The 15,615-nt window shown below is 34.4% G+C and overlaps 3 protein-coding genes and 1 long non-coding RNA gene across 4 annotated transcripts; 1 reads left to right on the top strand and 3 right to left on the bottom strand.

The window, feature by feature from the left end:
* Positions 1–282: 282 nt before the first annotated feature.
* On the bottom strand, positions 283–4,219 carry sqh (Myosin regulatory light chain sqh). Its single transcript, XM_074092193.1, has 4 exons — positions 4,060–4,219; positions 2,937–3,132; positions 2,181–2,319; positions 283–1,578 (listed from the first exon to the last, which is right to left on the bottom strand). The coding sequence occupies exons 2-4, from the start codon at positions 3,124–3,126 to the stop codon at positions 1,383–1,385; spliced, it is 525 nt and encodes a 174-aa protein (XP_073948294.1). The 5' UTR covers positions 3,127–3,132; positions 4,060–4,219; the 3' UTR covers positions 283–1,382.
* A 188-nt stretch (positions 4,220–4,407) lies between these two features.
* LOC141431154 (uncharacterized) lies at positions 4,408–8,045 on the top strand. The gene is made up of 5 exons (XM_074092191.1): positions 4,408–4,595; positions 4,737–4,913; positions 5,765–5,852; positions 6,011–6,161; positions 6,971–8,045. The coding sequence occupies exons 2-5, from the start codon at positions 4,737–4,739 to the stop codon at positions 7,245–7,247; spliced, it is 693 nt and encodes a 230-aa protein (XP_073948292.1). The 5' UTR covers positions 4,408–4,595; the 3' UTR covers positions 7,248–8,045.
* On the bottom strand, positions 8,045–11,102 carry Vps37B (vacuolar protein sorting 37B). Its single transcript, XM_074092192.1, has 3 exons — positions 10,780–11,102; positions 9,640–9,811; positions 8,045–9,009 (listed from the first exon to the last, which is right to left on the bottom strand). Exons 1-3 carry the CDS (start codon positions 10,897–10,899, stop codon positions 8,648–8,650), a joined length of 654 nt encoding a protein of 217 aa, XP_073948293.1. The 5' UTR covers positions 10,900–11,102; the 3' UTR covers positions 8,045–8,647.
* Positions 11,103–14,890: 3,788 nt separating this feature from the next.
* On the bottom strand, positions 14,891–15,376 carry LOC141431148 (uncharacterized). The gene is made up of 2 exons (XR_012451702.1): positions 15,206–15,376; positions 14,891–15,106 (listed from the first exon to the last, which is right to left on the bottom strand). It is a non-coding gene; the product is annotated as an uncharacterized lncRNA (long non-coding RNA).
* Positions 15,377–15,615: the final 239 nt, after the last annotated feature.

The raw sequence follows: 15,615 nt of genomic DNA, 5'->3' as shown, positions 1-15,615 counted from the left end.
TATTGAGTTTTTTCTGTTTAAAAGCAATCGAAGTGTCGAAATTTTATTTGAAACAGACAATATTTGGATCTCTGAGCGGTTTCAGACTACCGTACCTAAGTATAAGTATAGCGTACCTAAGTATGCCAAGAACCTTAAATATAAAATAACCCTTCAAAATGGAAACAGAACTTTTATTAATTATACGCCAATTACACTATGCTGAAAGCACGAGTGTAAAATTAGTTTTTGATCTCATTATCGAGGTAAAGATTGATGAAGCGCATAATTAAAATCAAAAAATACTTCGGAAGAGAGTTTATTACTTTAAGACAAAATAAATACATGATTACATAGAGACGAAATACATGCGTGTTAGATTAAATTGAAAAATAATTCATAATTTGAAACAATAACACCCTAACTTACATATAACTTCAATTTTCAAACGAATTGTCTAATTCTAGGAATGATAATAATAATACTTTAAGCCAATCACCTTGAGGTGTGTAGGTACTACTTTAAAATCGTATTGGAAATGTTCAATATTCAACTCAGCCAAACTTAGCAGTAATGGTCCAAAAGCGGAATTTTTAATTTCAGAGAAATGCATAACATATTTATTACAAATGCAACAAACATAAGTACTAGACTTTAGCACCGCAGTACTTTCGAGATTTTTTAATCCATACTCAGTTAAACTTACAATCTACGGTTATCTGTCTTACAAAACTTTTTTTAGTTTGGCAATATATAAAAATTTAAATGTTGGCAGGTGGGACTATCATCAACATCTCGTTCATAGTAATCCACTAAATAACTGAAGCTCTTTAATATTTTCGCGCCAAATTGTAACCCGGAATGAAATTACAGTATGCTCATTGAGGAAGAATATGTGCCAAAGAAATCATTACAAGCATCAGCAAGGATTAAATTGATGGAATCCAATCTGCCAACACTATAAAATATACTATTAAGACCGGTCTCATGTCAATGTAGTAATGTGCTAGATAGATGTAGAATCGTGATTTTGTACTTCAGACAAGCCAGCGTAATTTTTTTACTATTACAGACCATTTTTTGTTACTATTATAGACAACAGTGATGTTACGAATGTTCGCATTTGAATTCGCAATAGATTGTGCAAATATTTTGCGAAAGGACCTTTTCAGCACTGAATAAACTAACCACTGTTTATTTCAGTTATTGTTGATAATGATAAGTTTCATTGAAAAAACTACTATCAAAATGGAAGATAGTAATTTCCAATTGCATACTTTACATTATAAATAGGCTTACTTTTGACCATAAGAAGACCTGATGTTAAGCAATGTGGTCTAAGATGGAACATTTTTTAGCTACTATGACGACATTGACAAAAAACCAGCACGCGGAATGAGAGCTTACTGCTCATCTTTGTCCTTGGCGCCGTGTTTGAGGATACGGGTGAACTCGACGTAGTCGAAGATTCCGTCGCGGATGGGTGCTTCGCGCAGCATTTCGTCGACGTCGTCGTCTGTGAAACGGTCGCCCATCGTGGTCAATAGCTCTCGGAGGCGCTCCTCGCCTATCACACCGTTGTTTTCTTCGTCGAAACAACTGAAAAGTTTACTTGTTACTTCTTGGACTGTTAGAATTGTGAGATTTTATGCAAGTATGCATAAAATCTTTTCTGTTTTTCAATGTCAGCAATATACAGTCAAGTGTAAAAATATGAAATTATTCAAAGTTTTAAAAATAAGTACCACACTCTTATTCCGACGCAATAAGGCGGTAGTAACATATTTTTGAGTGGTTCGAATAGATACTTATTTTTGCACTTGACTGTACAGAGAAAACAGCAGTGAGTGCTGAACGTGTGAATAGAAAATAACACAGGAAATTCACTGTTAAGTACTTCACAGAATAAAAATGACTCTTTTTAATATTCAAACATTGGCCACCTGAAAATAATTAGGTACTGATCCCGTTTTTATAGTTACATGGAAACACTTTTGAGACATACAATGTTGAACAAAAGAGAATATAAATAGACAAGGAAAAATAAAAAATAAAAATTGAGAAACGTTTCCCTTCTTTAAAGATGAATAAATATTATAGTCTAACTTGTAGACCTGTCCTAAAAGGCAACAATAAAGGCTTCTCAACTTGTACCTTTGGCTTGATGCCAATAACATAGTTGAAATCATATAAAAACTAACCCAAAAGCGTTCTTGATGACATCCTCAGGATCGGTGCCCTGCAGCCGCTCCCCGAACAGCGTCAGGAACATGGTGAAGTTGATGGGGCCGGGTGCCTCATTCATCATGCCCTCCAAGTACTCTTCTGTCGGGTTTTTGCCTGTGGACAAATAAAATAAATATCATGGAACAAATTAACAACTAAGTTAGTAAGAATGTTGCAACACCACTTAATGTTGTATCTAGCAAGATACATTTGAAATCTGTAAAATACAAAAAGGTTCTTGTTCAAAATTGCGGAAAACGGCCCGCTAGTACCTACCTATTATTTACTAACTAATCAAAACATAAGAGTGGAGGCCCTAAAGCAAAAAAAGAATGAGGAAAACAAAGTTTTGCCGACTCTTTACAAAATCATTAAATAGACCTTACTTATTACTTACAATAGAATTTGCTAGAATTAATTAGTAATTAAAAAAAACATGTTAATAGCTCATAGTCAAAATACCATATACTTGCTATTTTTACACAAGTAATATTTACCTCGACGTTGACTATGAGTGAGAATCACGAAAGTTTAAAACGTTATATGTTAATAGCTTATTAGAGTCCATGTTTCCAAGTGTAGCAGATAACTTAAACCATAATTCAACAGTTTAGTTTACATTATGATAAATGGTTTTTTTACAAAGTAGACATTTGGTCTTAGTTGTCTACAGGTAAATTGCCCTAACCTTGATCTACCCTTTTAAAGAAACAAAACATTAAAATTCTTACCAAGTGAAGCAAGCATGTCATGGAGGTCATCCTTGTCAACGAAACCGTCTCTGTTCTGGTCAATCATGTTGAAAGCCTCTTTGAACTCTGCAATCTGCGCTTGGTCAAACATGGCAAACACATTGGAAGTGGCACGTTGGGCGCGCTTCTTGTTGGTGCCACGGCGGCCGGCTGTCTTGCGGGACGACATGTTGGTCTGGAGAAATAAACATAGCATTTAAGAAAATGTGGAAGTCACTACTTACATAGATACATCAATATGCATCAATGAATGTGGCATAAACCGGAAAAACCATCAATAGTAGAATAATTTAATCTGACCCGTATTTATATCAGCATTAGAATATAAGTAAACAAAAAAAATTGTGAAGTAACAAGAAGGAAGAATAGTGCTGACTAAGATTTTTTGTAATAAATTTTGATTTAATTTGTAAAGAATCTTAGAAATGTTACAAGAATCCCTTATCAGAAGTAAATGATTAATTTCATCCTGCAATATGTATGAATCATATTATATTCATAGAATTTTTGCAGATCCATGCTTAAAAGGGGTCTAAAAATACAACAATATCATAAAGATAATATGACAGTATGGTTGTGTTTTAAGCCACCTGACAATTAGTATACTAGATACACAGTTACGGATAGTCCTTTCGGACTTACTTAGTCATCAGATAATTGATTCAGATAAACTTATCATTAAATCAAATAAATTTTATATTAAGCTATCAGACTTTGTCCTTACATTTTATGTTAGTGTTAGTATAGGAGGCTAAAAACAATATTAATCATTCAGTTAATTAAGACGTTTACCTGTGAGCGTGTCGTTCAAACTAAACAATGAGAACGCTGAGCAACCGCAACACCTCAGTTTATAAATAAAATCTAATGAAGCCCACCGTGTCACTCAACCTATCGTCACCTCAAATAACGAGAAAGTGACTCATGTAATGTAAAGAGTATTGCACAGTTGCGTTCTCTTAAATGTAGGGCATACAGTGTCAAATACGGCTAATACCAACCAAGTATGTCCATACATGGACGTGCGTTTCAACTTTAACCATACGCCACCTGTTTCTTAGTTACAACTATAAGAACGTAGAATAAAATGTAAAACACTTACATGACTGCTAATTATTTGCACTTTAACAACAACCAGCCGTTTTTAACGGAATACGAGTAGAAAAACAACTTTTAGTGAAGCAATATGACTAATCGTTTGGTGTTACCCTACCAGTTTAGCACAGAGTACATTTTTATATAGTTTAGCTTCTTGACTCCTGTCAAAATTAATATGCCGAAAATGGGTACGCTAATCTTCTTTATATATAAAAATATCTACTTACTCATGTTCGCCACCATGATCATAATAACAAAGCAAAAGCAATAATAATAAAATTTATGAATATATCAGATAAATCCTCTTGTGTTTATCTGTAATGCTCTCTATGCACTCGCAAGCATGTCAAATGTCACAGATAAAAGAAAGTTTACTTTAGATGAAGTACGTCATTTTACGTAATCATGTAGCGAAAAGAAAAACAATCGCTCAAATCACTGTCAAAATTATTATCTTTTTTACAACTGATACTGATACTAAATTTTGGTATCATCTCAAAAATGATCACATACCTGTAATTTTCTGTATAACTTTAAATTGTAAGTAATTTTTTTTTCTAGTTATCCTACCTAACGGCTTCAACGTGTAAAATATCGATTGTCAAGATACTTCTTATATACATACCTATATAAGAATCACATGTCTTATTTTTTATGTTTTTATTTTTACTGTTTTTACAGATGCTCAGCCAAAGTAAAACTAGACTTGTAACAAACGTAATTAGAACGTTTAACACTTCAACAGCGGTTCTTGGTAACCACTATGATGTCCTTGGAATAACACCGAGGGCTACACAAACTGATATCAAATCAGCTTATTATAAATTGTCAAAAGTATACCATCCAGACCGATCAAGTGTAAGTAAAAGATGTTGTAAATTATAATCTTGGGTCTAAGCTCAACTCCGCCTCATTCAAAGCATATAAAAGATCTTATTTTGTTAATTTATTTTGTTGAAAGTTGTTACATTTATTCTGATGGATACCACTGGGGACCAAAGAGTTGGCAGCTTTCTCACACAACATATCAGCATTGCAATAGGTACATCAAGAAAATGCTGCCAGTCTTTTTTTTATTCATCAGAGTCATAATCTAGTTTAGGATCAATGGTTATTGTCATTTTTCTATTTCAAGTTCAATAAATCTTTTGATTGAGTCATGTTTGAAATAACTGGTCACTTTAACAGCACAATAATAATGTTATCTATTCATGTAATATAATTACTATTATAATAAGTACTATTACTAACTGACAGACAACATACATCCTAAGCCTAAATCATTGAGGCTAGAGATCATTAAAATTTACAAACATTCATCTAGTCTCGACACATGGTAGCATGTAAAGCCAAGTTCAAGCATGGCAAGCAGCATGGTGTGTAATTTTACCTGAACCATTTGGCGCCACTTTGACGTATATAATAAGGTATTTATTACATTCGAAGAAATGCCTGTATAATATAAAACAAAATAAAGGTACTAAAACTACATACAAACTAAAATTATAAATAAAAAAGTTGCCCAAAATCACTGCCAGGTGGTAAGGTGCCCAGAAGGCTGGCAGCATTACCACGCTGTATGGCAATGCTTAATCTTTGTATTTTAGCTAAATTCGTAATTTATTTAAGATTAGCCTTAAATTTTATTTTTCAGTGTCTATAACCAAATCATGACTTCAGATTACTTATTAGTATGTCATCTTTTTCAGGATGAAGAATCAGCTAAAAAATTTAGAGCAATAACAGAAGCTTATGAAGTACTAGGAAATATTAAATTAAAAAAAATGTATGACAAAGGTACACACTTCTGCAACTAATAATTAATAGGGTTGTTTCCATACTAAAATCTAATAATAATAATATGAAAGTAAACAACTCCCATAAATGATTAAAAATTAAATGAAGCTGCCACTAATTTTATATGATAATATTTAAAACTAATTGTATTTTCTCAGGTCTACTGACACGTGGATCTGGGACCCGGATGGAATATCAGCCAGAACCGGAACCCACCGACCCAACACTGAAGTTTTACAAATCTCGTGCAACAAGGCATGTGGCACCTACTATCGATGGAAAAATACCTATTTATGATTTTGATGCTTGGTGAGTGCAAAATTTGTCCGTATTCCTTGTCATCAGTTTAAAAGAAACAAGGTTTGGGCAAAATGGAACAGTTATTCAGATTGTTTTTTTTTTAAACTTACCTTAAATAGAAAAGTAGTACTTGATAGTGTTTTATGATATATGATAGGTATTTTGATTGGTTATTTGGAGTCTTTTTGTATTTTTAATTTCAACTCCAAATTTGTTACTTTTACGGTCATCCCATAAAACCATATTGAAAATACAAACTGAGACATGGATGCACAGAAAAACCAGAAAAAGAGACCAGCGCTGGGAATCGAACCCAGGTCCTCAGCATTCCGTGCTGCGTGCCATACCCCTACACCACCACTGGACAGGAGTACAGACACGAATTTCAGGTTGCTCTTTTGCTACGCTACTTAAGCAGCAGCACTAGCGACATCTATGTATCGCTCTTATCGAGAGTTACATTCTGTTGGAACTAACCGCTCACCCAGACGAGACTCCCAGCGCTGGGTCTCTTTTTCTGGTTTTTCTGTGCTTCCATGTCTGTTTGTATTTTCGATATGATAGGTATGTTCATTGCATAACTTTTAATGAGGGCTACTTGACAGGCGAAATATCGCTAGATGGCGTTAGTATCGTGAGGTCCTTTGCCATTACGGTCTGCGGTCTTACTTGCAATTGGCTCAATTAGTCAAATAGCCCTCATTAAATGAATTCAGATAATGTTATTGTTATCTATGAATGATATCAATGCTATTATGACAGGACTATAATAGTACATTACAGCAGACACAGGGAAAATACATTATTTTTCTTTTCAGGTCCAAAAACCATTACGGGACTGTATTCAAGAAGTCGCAATATGACAAAGAATTACTGAGAAAGAAGCAAGAGAAACAAGCTGATGCCGCGCATTCTAACCGTCAGGAAACAACCATTTACCTGATATTTGCGTTGACTGGACTTTTCGTGGCTTTGGTGCTCCGTGGGAAGTCCGAATACGACGTAGATAACACGCCAAATCGTCAGAAAATAGAGCCAATAAAAACAAGTGATAACATAGTTAATGACAATGTTAATGCTGCAAGTGTTAAATAAATTTTAGTTCAATGTAGTTTTGGGCAGACAAATAGAGATCTTATTTTCAGCTAACCATCTGCAGTTGTAATGATTTTAGTAATTATGTAACTATCAACCCATTTGCTGCTTAGCACAATTTTCATGATCAGACCTTAGCCAAGCCAAATGGACTAAAAATGCCTACATGTACAATGTACATTTTTTAGGCGGTAAGTATTTATTATGTTAACACAATTTTAAATAGTTTTGTTGTTTCATTTAAAAACGTGTGCGAATTTTACCGTTAAGTTTCAAATGTTAAAATTAATGGAGTATAGGAAAGGAATAGCTAAAATATTCAATCGTACATCATGTCTGCACATACCAGTGTGTGATGCGCCAATTCTGTCCCGCTCTAAATAAAGCAAACTTGGCGCGTAAAAGTGAGATAGATTTTCTATCGTTTATTTTAGAGATTTCGCTTCTATGCACTATGCATTTGTCTTGGCTAGGGACTCGGATGCGGCTCATGCCAATACGATTGTGGGTACACAGTTTCTTAGTAATTTGGCGTTAAATAAGCCCCGCATCAGACAAGTTAATGTTTCTTGTAGCCTTATTGAATGGGTTGAAAACGTACATATTTAGGTTTGTCGAAGTTTAGAAATATAAAATGCGATTTGTATATATTGTACATATCTACAGTACCTCAGTAATTCATAAGGAGTTGTGATGCAAGAATGAATGACGAAGTAACATTAGCCTGGCCCGCAAACTAAATCACGAGGTGATAGTTGTAATGTAAAGAATTATAAAATAAAATATTTATTTACTGTTTCCGACTATCTTTATTGACGTTATTCTGTTTATTTATAAAAAATGATAGTGCTATAATTCTAATAAAACTACATTTTTTCGAATACATACAAACAACCTTGTATGAAAACTGACATAAAATTAAAGCTTTAGCCATCTGAACTTATAAACATTACTTAACTTTTACTTTTGCTCTCTGCAAATATATTGGTGCTAATATTATTTTCTATATTTATTCATCACACAAAAGTATAGTCTCTAGTATTTCCTATGTAAGCACCAACATGTAGAATACAATTTTTAAATAAGAAATGAGTGATTGTGTTTCTTTAAAATCATTAATTTACGAAGTAAATCTGTTTATCAAGATTAAAAAACCTGCCTCTGTACATAGCTAAGTAACGATGGATCATGGCAACTTTGCCATTGGAAGTATACTCTCATCCATCAGATCTCAACAGCAACAAACTATTTTCACATTCATATAGCATAATACAACAAAATTTACTCAATTTCAATTGACATAATACAAATTGAGTTTGTAGTTGCATCTATTTAATTCGCCAAAATACATCCAGTGGCATAGTTACCAGTTAATTAATCAGCAAAATCACATTGAAGCTTTAAAAATGGTTGCCGTATATGCCAGGCATAGGCATATTTAGCGGGCCCATTGGGTATGGCACACTGGGCGCATTTTGATTGGGTCCGTAACTGGGATAGGGTAGATATGGCTTCGACAATCCATTTCCGAATGAGTTCCGCCCTCCTGTTCTGAGGAGTTCACTCATTTTTTCTGCTTTGAACTTCCGTAGATGCATTTGTTTGCGAATAGGCTCAAAAGCTTCTAAGAATTGCTCTCCATCATATTTCTTTCCGGATAGATACTCCTGCGCTATCTCCTCCGATTGTTCCTCTGCTTCTGCCGCCGCGGTTTGTAAGAGCGCCAATGTTGTGTCCGGCGAGATTCCAGCTGATTTGGTTTCTGAAAAAAAAAAACAATGGATTGCTTTGCTATCACAATTTCAGTAATCTATGGTTATAGTATGAACGAAAAGCACAAGACCGGTCTGAGTGGAGAGCCTTGGGGGAGGCCTATGTCCAGCAGTGAATGTCTTTCAGCTGACATGATGATGATGATAATATGAACAAGAAGATAGAGCATATCAACAAACACACACAGCATTAAAACAAAGCTTGTTTATTATTGATAAGTTCAATTAGTATTCAATGATATTAATTTCGTAAAATAAGTATCAATGCTTGCCCATATTTGAAATTGAAAAAAAAACTGTTTTATTATTATTCAAATAATACAGTAAAGCTCTTTGAGCTCATGCATGTGCATATCAAGTGTGTGTTTTTAGGTTTTTTTCATAGATTTCAAGTAGATTTCGAATTTTTTTTTATCATTTTTTTTCCAATAAAACTGTTCCTAACTTCTAAGGCTAAGTGCACACATTCTTATTCTGTGGTAGTGCACTACTTTTTGCAACTATGAAGGAGTTGAGTAATTATGTATGTATTTGTTTCTTAAACATTTCTCATTCTGATAAACTTATCTGACTACCCAGTAAGCAGAAGGGCCATATGCCTAGAATAACAATAAACTTACTGTATTCCTCAAGCAGTTCCTGTATACGGCTACAGAGTGCCTCACCCTCTTCCGAGCGTTCCTGAACCTGTGCCTTGAGTTGCTGCAACTCGGGTTCCATGCGCAAGTTAAATTCAGCCAGAGACCTGTTACTCACTATTTTCATCTCCTTTTCGGTTTCCCAGTCTTTTACCTTGAAGAAAAATGTGTATTAGGCAATGTTATTCCTGTTTCAAGTTGTACATATATTCAAACTTTGAGTTGTTGGTACCCATGGGTGTTGGTCGTAATTTCCCCATCAGATAATTCAGGTTTGTTTGCTTCCCTCATAATATGTTAAAAATTACAAAACCTAAGTTTTAACTTTGTCACTATTAGTATTTCATCAAAGGCCTATGCATGTATTGCTATGCAAGCAGATAAGTATTTACAACTAAATTGAAACAACAACAACTATTAGGTCTAAGGTCTTGTATCTGTTCTTCCCCCAAAATCAAAATTTCATAAATCAGATTTACCTTGTGTGTAATGTACTGCTAAAACAGCAAGAATAAAAGCTATTATTTTTTTTAACTAGCCTTTACCCGTGACTCCGTCCGTGTGTAATTTGGTTTACACTATCCCACTGGAACTACATAAGTATGCAATTTTCCGAGAGAAAAACTATCTATGTCCTTCCCCAGGATGCAAACTATCTGCAAACCGAACTTCATCTGAATCGGTTCAGCGGTTTAGACGTGATGAAGTAACTAACAAACAGACTTTTTACAAATTTTCGCATTTATAATATTAGTGGGATAATAATACAAATTGTAGCTGAAATATGGACATATTTGGATGGAATTTGTTATGGTGGAAGACAGAAAGAACATATTTCATGCAACCCAAATTATTATACATGAAAATACAATGCTGCTACTACAGCTTGATGCTATTGTAAATAGGAGTTACACATAGACATTGTTGCCTCTTTCGTTTCTATGTTGTAACATGTTTTTTTTTGTTTTGAATATGTAAACAGAAGTAAGATGTACTTACTCATTGAAACTATTTAGGACAATGACTGACTCATAGAGGAAGTACTTGTCAAAACACTTTGTTACGATGTGAAGCAAAGCTTATGAATACTTACGCTTAGTAATCTTAGCATATTATACTGACCTGTTTTACGTCTTTTAGAACAGAATCAAATTTAGAGTCATCGTTCAATATTTCTTTCAATTCATCTGTATTGAGATGAGCCAGCAATCCCATTGCCGATGTGTAGTCGGGTTGAATCATTGTTGGTTGTTTTGATAAACTAGCTATCTGATGAAACACAGATTAGTCTTCACTTTTACTTGGTTTATGTAAAACTTCGCTTTTTATGATAGCTGTACACATAACTAAGGAGATCTTTCAAGAAACCACTAAGTATTAGATTCAATAATTTTCAGGAACAATACGAATACGAACTTCCTTTGTGAAATTGACAGCTAGCACCAGCACTGCACTGACAGTGTTCTGTCTGACAGTGACATGTATGGACTGGACTATTGCAAGGAAAAAATAAGTAGGGCTACTATGAAACTCGAAGTTCCTATCGTACCGTCCCTCTTGCTCTCGTATTAAATAGTGTAAGTGTCAGAGGGACCGCACGATACTAACTTCGAGTTTCGTAGTAGCCCTGCTGGAATCGGTTTTTTTCACCAAGAAAAGACTATGTAAGAAATATATTTCATTCAGCCATCATTTTCGTTAACTTTTTATATTTTCCACCAAAAACTATAAAATAAGGTATTGTAAAAGATTTCAATATTTTTGGACATTTTCTAAGTCTTGATATTATCTTTGACACCTGAAGAAAGGTTTTGTTGACACAGAGAAAAATCACTTGTTGGATTTGCTGGCCAAGAAATAAAGCTTGCTATAAAATAACAAGCTATTAAACATAGAGAGAACCAAATAAAACAAGATAATAAAATAAGATGAAAAGTAAAACCTGATTTTGACTTTATCATTATACCATTCATACTTTTCATTATTTGAGGGAGTATCGCATAAATAAATAACTTTGGAATAAAAAAACAAAGTGAAATTAAAAATTATCACACTGGCCAACGAAAGCAGGCTAGCTACTACGAAACTCGAAACTCGAAGTCTGTATCGTACCGTCCCTCTCGCTCTCGTATTAAATAGTATAAGTGCCAGAGGGACCGCACGAAACGAACTTAGAGTTTCGTAGTAGCCCTGCTGGCTACTTGACATTATAGCGATAAAGCTGAAAATGTTGAGCATTATCACTGAAAAAAAAAACACTTAAATTTCGGCAAAAACACTCAATTTCTTTTATTTGTACTACTGCCACGACTACTACAAAATGAGATTAAGAAATCAGCTTCCAATCCAAGATCAAGATCATTCCTGCAAGCAGCCATCTCGTCGCTGCTGCTCGACGCGGCGACTTGACGTGGACTTGACGCTACTTTTTGAGTCGCGGTAAATTCAAAATCACCTTCAAAATGGGGTCCTGACCAGATTCATTTTATTGCTGCAATCGAGCGACGAGTGACTGTATGTGGGGGCACCTTAACGTTAAGACAAGATGGCTTCTTGCAGGACACCTATGGTAATTTTGATATATTTAGTATAGTAACTCGTGCATTTGCTCTTGAAAATGATCATTTGGTGAAGTGGAACTGATGATGAAGACCACAGTTGACCATCAGAGTTATTACTCAATAACAAGTATTTCATGGGTCAATTACTTAAGCAATTTATGCTCCTCGTAATGCATATGGTGAAATGGTATGGGTGGTGAAGTACCAGGACTCCTCAATAAAGAAAGTCTCTGCATCGGAAAAAGCAATCTTTCGTAAAAGGCGACGAGCAGTTGACATGAAACTTTTGTATCTTAGATTATTTACTTACACTAAAAAGGGGATTTTTTTTTTAACAAAAAATTGAACCGACTACAAAAACCATGAAAATAATTTTCTACCAGTCTGAAGTTGGTGCCTCATTACGAGCTAGCAGGAGTGAAGCCCAATATGTAATGCGTAGGTGAGTTAGGCGACTACCTATAGGTCCACTCCTACTGGCTCGTGCTGAGGCCCCGACTTCAGACTGGTAGAAAATTATTTTCATGGTTTTTGTAGTCGGTTAAATATTTTTGTTCTAAATTTTTTATACGTTATATGTCACGTGACCAGATTCGACACTGGAAACGAGCGTCGAGCGATTTTATGTGGCCGCAGCCTAGCTAAAAAGTGCACTCGTTCTCTCTCTGAGTCGTCTGTGCTCAATGCAAAGCTCAATGTCAAAATGACAGCGATGCGATGTACGTACAGTTCATGCGCAAATTCAATAAAACTTATGTTCCTCGACACTCTAATAGTAATCATGAATGGATTCTAGATTTCTTGCAAAAATATACTCCTGATAGTGTGGAAAATGTAAGTAGTTTGTCCTTGAATCCCCTTCCAGCCCGCACAATGATTATATCATAAACTTATTTACCCTTGAAGAATTGAAATCTGCAATATATTCACGCAGGGATACTTCGTTTGGTTTAGATGGAATTCCATATATGATGTTCAAGAAACTGCCAGAGAGTTGTCTGATTATTTACTAAATATTTACAATGCACTTTGGACAAAAAACATACCACCTGAATGGACAACTGATTGCATCATTCCTATATTAAAATCTGACAAACCTAGGTTTAATCCAGACTCTTATCGTCCTATAACATTGACATCATGCGCAGGAAAAGTCTTTGAACAATTACTTAAGCAGCGTCTTGAATATTATGTAGAACATAATGGATTGCTTCCAAACAATCAGTATGGTTTCGTAGAGGTCGTTCAGCACGTGAAAGCATATCTTTGTTTCATTTAGATATACTGAAAAGCATCAAAAATAACAACAAACTTATTTCAGTGTTTTTTGATATTACTGGTGCTTTTAACAATGTAAATATTGATATTTTATGTACAGAACTGTTAAATATATGTATTCACTTAAAGTTGTACAGTGGATTCAAAAATTTCTATCTTGTAGAAAAGTGTTTGTGAAGTATGATGGTGAATTGTTTGGTCCTCGACTATCTTCCATAGGAGTTTGTCAGGGTGGAATTTTATCCCCTCTGATCTTCATTCTGTATATACGTCGCTTAAATTTGGTAATGGGTCCTAATATCAAAAATTTACAATTTGCCGATGACCTTGTTGTATATTTATCTGGAAATAATTCTAACACAATAATAAATAACTTAAACTTAGCATTAACAAAACTCCATAATTACCTCTCTTATTTAAATCTCTCAGTTAATCCATCTAAGTCTAAAGTTGTCGTTTTTGGTCTAAAATCTAAAGCTACTTTGCCCTCTTTATTGTATAATAATACACCTCTGCCAATAGTCACAGATACCAAGTTTTTGGTGTCATATTTTGTCACAATTTATCCTGGAAAAAATATGCTGAGCATTTAGAAGTCAAAGCCAATAAAGCTTTTAATATCCTTAAGTCATTGCGTGGTACAAAATGGGGGGCTGACCCAAAATATTACTTATGCTTTATAAATCTTTAGTTCGCAGTCATTTTGAATATGGGTTTATGTGTTTTGCTTCAGACCATAAAATTATAGAGAGTTTAGAAAAATTCAAAATAAGTGCATGCGCGTTGTGACTGGAGCATTTAAACCACTCCTATTGTTTCATTACAAGTAGAGTGTAATCTCCCTCCAGTAACAATAAGACTTGCATATTTGAAGGAAAGATTTATTGTAAAACTACATGCTGAATATGACAACCACCTTTTAAAAGAACTCTTGAATATTAATCTATTGCCTTTCCAAAAATCTTTTTATGTTTTGCAGGGCCTATCTGAATTTAGCAGTTTTTAAATCAAATTAGTATACATAAAAGCAATAACCACTTACCTTGTTTCGATGGGCCTTATGAAAGTAAATTTAGTCCTATAAATGTTGTGATTGATAATGGTCTCTCCAGAAAGGAACAAGTATATGAGAAATTAGCTTCATGGAATGGTTTTAAATTCATTTATACAGATGGATCAAAGAATGAGTCTAGTGTATCTTCAGCTATATACAACTCCGAAAACAAAATGGGTCTTGGTTTCAAAATAGACAAACATGCTAGTATTTCACAGCTGAGGCATTCGCTATTCTTTGTGCACTGAAGCACATATCAAGGCAAAAAGAGGCATGTAAATGGGTAATTGTCAGTGATAGTATGAGTGTATTAAAAGCTATAAAAAATAATAAAGTAAAATCTAATACAAATTATTTAATTTTCCTAATTAAAGATCTTTGGTCTGAGCTTCACTTAAAAAACAAATTTGTTATCGAATTCATGTGGACTCCTTCACATATAGGCGTATCTGGTAACGAAAATGTAGATTTCTTGGCTCAGTCAATTGCAAACTCTCCTCCATCTATTGATGTTAGTTTTGATGTCCTACTCCCATATACTGATGCTATTCCAATACTGAAACAAAGAATGTATGTTCAGTGGAAAAAACAATGGGATCATGTTGTGCAAGTAGAAACAAGGGTTCTTGGTATGCTGCCTTAAATGTAAACTTACAATCTGTATCTTGGTTACGTAAAGGTAATATCTATCGTAATATAAGCTTTACAGCACAATCTGTCGTCTTAGGTTAGGTCATTTTCGCCTCAACCATCATTTGCATCGTATGAAAATTATAAGTGATCCTCGTTGTGAATTGTGTCAGTCAAATGAGGATCAAACCATAGATCATTATAGTCTATCATTGTTCGTCTTTCGGCATTCAGCGCCTTGTGCTGATGGACGAATTAATCCGCATTTACGGAGAACCACATCTGGTCCCGCTCTCTGTTCAAGAGCTGTTAAAGAGTCATTCTACATATGAACCACTGTACAACTTCATTGTATCAACAGTAAAAGAAATATAATTTGTTTCATTAATGTACAAAGTTATAATATTGCTTCATTCTTTGTATATTCCTAATCTT

The sequence above is a fragment of the Choristoneura fumiferana genome, chromosome 9, assembly GCF_025370935.1.
Source record: "Choristoneura fumiferana chromosome 9, NRCan_CFum_1, whole genome shotgun sequence".
Taxonomy (NCBI): Eukaryota; Metazoa; Arthropoda; class Insecta; order Lepidoptera; family Tortricidae; genus Choristoneura; species Choristoneura fumiferana.
This window is presented reverse-complemented; position numbering and strand designations above follow the sequence as displayed.

Bases quoted from the DNA above. Each gene is read 5' to 3' on its own strand.
- sqh (XM_074092193.1), bottom strand. From the start codon at position 3,126: ATGTCGTCCCGCAAGACAGCCGGCCGCCGTGGCACCAACAAGAAGCGC. The intron at 2,320-2,936 runs GTAAGAATTTTA...ATTTGTCCACAG, and splicing joins TGACATGCTTGCTTCACTTG to GCAAAAACCCGACAGAAGAG. The intron at 1,579-2,180 runs GTTAGTTTTTAT...TAAACTTTTCAG, and splicing joins GTCATCAAGAACGCTTTTGG to TTGTTTCGACGAAGAAAACA.
- LOC141431154 (XM_074092191.1), top strand. From the start codon at position 4,737: ATGCTCAGCCAAAGTAAAACTAGACTTGTAACAAACGTAATTAGAACG. The intron at 4,914-5,764 runs GTAAGTAAAAGA...CATCTTTTTCAG, and splicing joins ACCATCCAGACCGATCAAGT to GATGAAGAATCAGCTAAAAA. The intron at 6,162-6,970 runs GTGAGTGCAAAA...TTTTCTTTTCAG, and splicing joins ATTTATGATTTTGATGCTTG to GTCCAAAAACCATTACGGGA.
- Vps37B (XM_074092192.1), bottom strand. From the start codon at position 10,899: ATGATTCAACCCGACTACACATCGGCAATGGGATTGCTGGCTCATCTC. The intron at 9,812-10,779 runs GTCAGTATAATA...TTTTTCTTCAAG, and splicing joins TTCTAAAAGACGTAAAACAG to GTAAAAGACTGGGAAACCGA. The intron at 9,010-9,639 runs GTAAGTTTATTG...TTTTTTTTTCAG, and splicing joins GGAACTGCTTGAGGAATACA to AAACCAAATCAGCTGGAATC.